Source organism: Lingula anatina, chromosome 5, assembly GCF_051362555.1.
Source record: "Lingula anatina isolate TDL-2025a chromosome 5, LinAna3.0, whole genome shotgun sequence".
Taxonomy (NCBI): domain Eukaryota; kingdom Metazoa; phylum Brachiopoda; class Lingulata; order Lingulida; family Lingulidae; genus Lingula; species Lingula anatina.
In genome coordinates this window covers 4802088-4808453 of record NC_141771.1, presented here as the reverse complement: position 1 = coordinate 4808453, position 6366 = coordinate 4802088, and the positions used below count along the sequence as shown (strand labels likewise).

The 6366-nt window shown below is 36.4% G+C and overlaps 1 protein-coding gene across 2 annotated transcripts in view; it reads left to right on the top strand.

The window, feature by feature from the left end:
• The window catches only part of LOC106176998 (uncharacterized), a 4473-nt gene extending 3499 nt beyond the window's left edge, over positions 1-974 (top strand). For both annotated transcript variants that reach the window (XM_013559610.2, XM_087013959.1), the window contains exon 6: positions 42-974. In XM_013559610.2, the coding sequence (XP_013415064.2) occupies positions 42-220 (179 nt within the window). In that variant the 3' untranslated portion in view covers positions 221-974. The remainder of the gene's footprint in view (positions 1-41) is intronic.
• The last annotated feature ends 5392 nt before the right edge of the window (positions 975-6366 follow it).

Genomic DNA, 6366 nt, shown 5'->3' with positions numbered 1-6366 from the left:
TTACTCAAATTATAAGTTCTTATTCTAAATCTAAATTTCAGAGAATTTTGCAAGTTTCTTACCAGTGACCGGCGCTCCGCCTGTATTCCCACAATTCCAACAATTCCCACAATTCCCACAGTTTCCTGGAGGCGGTGGTGCTTTTGGTTTTGGTAAGCGTAGGAAGCGCTCAGTGGAAGAGAAGCACGCGGCTCGTGACATTTCGCCCCTAAGAGGATAGCCAGCTCGGAGGTGGACTCTCATCTGCATTTGTCACGGCATTATTGTAATCGGCCATGGTCATACTAGCATCAACATTGAATACTTCAGAAGTGAGGCGAATGCATGTTTTATTTAGAAAGACATGGCAGAAGACAAATTTTGATTTTGTATATCTATGAGAACTTCAAAAAGCGTTCTCTTCTCGGTTCTTGTCAAGAGTTGAATTTCAAAGTCCCCTTTTTTTGGTCTTTAATTATTCTCAGACCATGAACCACGCACCTTCATGTAAGTTCATCTATGATGAAGTACTGTAGAGATATTTAATTTACTTGTTTATTGAGTTTTTGATTTAAAAGAAAAAGAGTCTTTAAGCTCATTGTGCGAATTAAGCAATTTTATACGGTGATACAGATATCTTCATTTTGAATCCTGAATACATGTAGCAAAGAAAAATGATTACACCTAACAAAATATATAACATGATACATCTAATGTAATAGAAATAACATATGGCGTAGCTTGGATGCTTTGAAAAGGCAAGTTTAAAATAATCACATGAGGATAAAGATATGGGTTATATAGTAGGGATCGTCAAATGACGGTTGGTTGTCATAGTAAAGCGGACCATTTCATAAGGGGTTCAGAAAGGGGGCAAAGTGGGGGTCTCTTTGCCCCCTTGTTAGCCCCAGCTATTGGTCGGTCTATAAATGTGAGATATAAGTGTAAAAGTGGGTGTAATATTGTAGGAAATACATGTTTTTATGATTCACATATCACCACAAAGTGTTTGTTGTAGTATTGTCACACTGTTTTCTGGGGTAGAAAGGGGCCTGCCAGCGAGCACCCCCTCCATTTCCCCCACTTTCCAAAACAACTTCAGCTCCCATTATAGACGTAAAACGTAAGAGGCACAGACGCATGTTTCTTGCCTTAAGTGCTCTCCCAGATAAGTCAAACTTTTAAAATAGTATCAGTACAGATAGTTTGCGCGAGAGAAAAAAAGAATTAAACTTCGTCTTTTCGATCTGATAAGTGAAAATTCGAGAGGTGGAGTTCACGAGCCAGATGCAAATGTCAGCTACAGAAGACACGAATCAAGTCGACTTTACGATTTTTAAAAACGTATACAACATTGTCCTTCATGAGGAAGAATTCAAAATTTTACAGCAGTATAATTTTAATGTACTGCTGCATGTACGTACTGTACTTATACATGTACTATAGTGTATCTGTGGCGGGCTGACGTACAACCTTTCTAAACGTAACTCGCGGGTCGCACCGTGGCTCAGCAAGGTCCTGAGTTGTTAACATATATGTAGCTAGCGACAACAATGGACTTCAGTCATGCTTTCAGGAGATGTTCTCGACCGTTCAGTCACGGTCTGTATTCTCAACCGTCGGAGGAAGACTTGTCGCTGTACATGTAGATGATGTCCTTAAAAGCAACGGAGATTTTTTTTGTCGAAAATTTTAAAACAGACCATTGCCCTCGCAGTGCTATATGTATGTGGTTTCAGTTTTTCCAATGCAAAGGTCGCCTGGAACGATGTGGACCACAAGTGCAATAACATTTGTTTTTCATGACCTTCTGTTCTTTTACTATTTAACATGTTTAGTATTCAGCGCAGGGCTGGTTTTAGTCAACATTGCAACCACCGGAGCAGTGAAATAGGCTAACTTGACAAACATCTAATTATTTGATAATGTGATCTGAGCGCTTTGTCAGTAAAATTTATCCGATTTTGGACTCAAGAATTATCAGCAGCTTCATAAAAGTTTGTGAAGGTAAATGTAGATAATGAGTTCGGTTATAAAACTTTTCCATCAACCTTTTCGCTTAAATTTGAGTTAACTGGTCACATAGAAATTGCATAAATGGGCTCAGACATGCAGAAAAGAGAAAAGCAAAAACATAATGGTACACAGTATGTTTTGTCTTTTATCAACACGGATAGTTAATATTACTAGAATAATAAACAGCTTATCCAAAATACTCTCAATGGCGAAGATATAAAACAAAATTCACTCTAATCCCCAACATCATATTCCCACTGACCAATGATAAAATTCTTTTACACTAATAATTCGAGCCGTTTCATAATATAAAACGAAACGACCCACTTTTATCACGTATTACTTTTAAAGCTTTGCTTTTGAACATAACCTTGCTTGAAACTATTTCTATTTCTAGTCGAAAATAGACCGTAATACTCGTAATGTCAGGATAATATGCTATTATGTGCTATTATACACAACTGAACATATACATGTATAGAATTTAGTCGTAATAGTGTGCACAAAATGAGGAAAAAGTGACTACTTACTTTCCAATTTTATACATCTGGTTGTTTTCCGGCTGATAATACACATAATACTGATAATACATGTTCTTATCAATCTACAAGTTGATGGTCTGCTCACAAAGTCAGCATACACGATGCCACTGTCCGGCACGGTTTTTACTACTACATCACATTGTGTTCAGTCAAAAATATAACATATATGTTCAATCTTGTTATATATATAGTGCCACCACAGTCATATTCAGATGATACTGCTCTATATACATTCAAAACGTAGGCATATTATATACATGTAGTACATATCTAATCGCTGATAATGTTCAGTGTTATGATACTGATCGCAAAGAATAATTTTTCACAAAATAAGTAATATTTCAAACAGCCCTCTCTAAAGTTTTCAGCTCAAAATTAATTCAAGTATCTCTCAGTCGTTATATTGCTCACATCAGATTTTTTCCTATTTTGCTGACAGATAAATGAAAATAAGGATTGAAATCGTGTTTTAATGACTTTTAATAATCTATTTGATGTCATTGTGACATCAGACCATTAATTGAATTCGCCAGTGCAGCAAACAAAAATACATTGCCCATTCTAAGTCATACGAAAACCATTGAAAGCGATATTTTGGATCTCCATATTCTCCAAATTATCGTCTTTAAAAGAGTTACACGCCCCACAAAGGACCCTCATGTCATTGTCTAGTCACATCAACGGTCGCTGTTACGCCTGACCTCATCTGGCTGCCACCAGAGCTTTCTAGCGGCAAGGCATTCGTTGGGATAGGTTTTTAGATTTTAATCTGGAATAAAAATCCAGGCAACGGTCAAAACTTGTCCAATTTGGTTCAGTTTTGTTGAAGAACATGCAGACCGTTGACTCGGCGAGTAATGACCTACTCACATATTGTCTATGTGGTTCAAAAATGGCGATTTTGATGACCAAGGAAGCTGCTCATTCCTTTGGTTCTGTAAGTTATCTGCTATTAAAAGTGCTCTGTGTGAATCGGCAATCTCATTGTGCAACCTAACATTGTTCCTAAGGTGCCCCCTATCAAATGATACCACATTGATTGATTGCTTAATTTCATCTGGTTCAGGTTTTCATCGATGACTGCCACTGGACTTTTGGCACCAATGTGATATCCACTCCAAATACTGACGTTGCCAATAATCCTAGTATCTTAAGAAGCGGCACACGCTTCGTCGTAGGTCTCTCAGGATGCCTGTAAACTCTGTTTTGACCAGTTGAGCGGTACAGGTGAAATCTGACCTTAATAAAGAAAGCCACGCGGTTTCAGTGTTCTACCCAGAAACGGTCATGGTTCTCAATTCATTAGAGAAACAGACGACGCTGTTTTGCTGTTTACAGTGGCTTCCTCAGAGGTCGTCTGGTATCATAACCTGCTGAAACCAGTTTGGTTTTCGCTAAGAGCTTTGAAAAACGCGTTTTGGTGACAATTTGCCCCCCACTGTGAATTGACTGGGTGGTTTGTGTTCAGTTGCAGCAGCATATCAGGAAGGACAGTGAGACCCTGTACACTGATGGTAAGATTTCGATACATTGGGCGTGGTCTTTGTGTAGGTACATCAGCCTGGGCATAACTTTATAAAACTGTGTGGACCATTCCGTGTGACACAATAATCTGTCTGGCAATGTCTGTCTTTTTCGTGCCATTCTGGCACAGATAAACAATTTTGTAAAACACTCCCTAACTCATTTTACGCACTGCAAAACCGACCGCTTACATACCGAATTTCAAATTCTTCGATGCAGTAGTTGACGACATATAGATACTTTTTGACAGAACCATTCTTCGCCAAAGCCGAGCTTTGACCTGCCCAAAGGAGCACTACCCAATTAAATCACTGCATATTATACAATACAGCAGTGCAACATATATAGTAGTCAGTTAATTGGTAGCGACACACCCGACTTAACACTTGTCCAGTCAGATATTTTATATAAGATGATCTGAGTTAAAAAAAAAAAAAAAGAACGCATTTTTACCAAGGTATACCTTTTAAACTGAAACAGTCCATATTAAATGTCAAGTCTGTATTTTTAATTTATTGTCATTAACTGCGTAGGTACACTTGAACTTACATTATTTTACTTCATATTGTACTTTAGCTAATGATAAAATGAACATGTGCATCACTCAGTCCTCTAGTTACTGGTTCTCACTTAAAATGCATTCCCCTATTCACACTCCAACAAGGAGGAGCCGGGTCTAAGATAACTTCAGTAGTCGGGACAGGCTGAGGCATATCGCAGGGGGGAGGCATATTGCATATTGCTGTGTGCCTCGTCTGCGCCTTGAAATACCTCGCGAAATATTAAATTATACCGATACTTCAATTGAGAGCATATTTGTTTTTATGTACAGACACTTTTACCGATAACACGATAAGTGGAAAACCGTTTTTTTTTTTGGCTTGAAAATCACAGAACTGATGAATATTCATAATATGCAGGTCAAGTTCAAAAATAATCATGATCGCGCAATTTTCATGGAAGTTATGCTGTTTTTTCACTTTTTTCAACATATATGCAACACCGATAACGAGATAAATGAAGAACCGTTTTACCTTTTAGCTTGAAACTTACAGAACTGATGAATATTTATAATACGCAGGTCAAGTTCGAAAATCAGCATGATCGGTCCATTTTTATAAAAGTTATGCTGTTTTTTTACTTTTTCAGCATATATGCAACACCTATAACACATTTTAAGGAAAATCGATTGGCCAATTGTCTTGAAATTCACGAAGTGATCAATTTTCCTAAAATACAGATTAAGTTTTGAAAAGCAGCTTGATCAGTTAAGTTTTGGTGAAGTTATGGCTTTTTTTGTATAAAAGTGTTTTTTTCTCATATTTAATTCTTAGGCATGTTAACAGTCTTATTTTTGAACTAATTAGATATGTAAAGGTGCTCTTTTGACATTTTCTGCATCTTAACAATATTGTTAGTTGATTATATAAAAAAGACGGTAAACCTGTTATTGTGTATTGTGTAACAAAATGTCAAAAATGGAAATAACCTAATTTAACCAAAAGAGTTTGTCAGAATCTCAGAATGCAGCACACTGGACATTTAAAATTGTTCTTTTGATAATTTTCCTAAGTCAACAATTTTCTTAGTTGATCATTTAAAAATGACAATAGATTTATTATTTTGTTTTATGTAAAAAAGGTGTCATAATTGGAAAGAAAATCATTTCAGTACAGTTATCTATTACATTTTGGCATTTTGAAGATGTGACTCTGAACTTCCATGACCTTTAAGACCTTTCCATGTCACATTTTCTGAATATCCATGATACTTTTATTTTATTAGTAAAAAAATTATGGTCATTATGCTGTTAAGCATTATGTAATATTGCATCAAAATTGAAGACAACCCTATTTTTGGCACTGCCTCCATAGTGACCATTAAAAGAAAACCATGCCACTTACACTTCTCAAACTTACAGACAAGTAGCATCGGGCTAAAATATAGCTTCAGTTAAAAAACCTGTCTTATCAGTTAACCTTTCTGGAAATTATATAGTTTTTTGTTGGAATTGAAAATTTCACATATCGACATTTTAAAGGTGTGACTTTGAACTTCCATTGGCTTGAAGGCCTTTGCTAGTCACATTTTCTGAATATCCATGATACCTTTACTTTATTATTAAAAATTGATGGTCATTATGTTATATTGCATAAAAGTTGAAGAAAGCCCTATTTTGGACACTGCTGCCAGGATGACCATTAAGGGAAAACCATATTACTTATGATACTCAAACTTACTGAAAAGTTTCATAGGATTGAGGTGCAGTTTGTGTCGAAAAATCATTGTGATTGTCTTCTGTTTT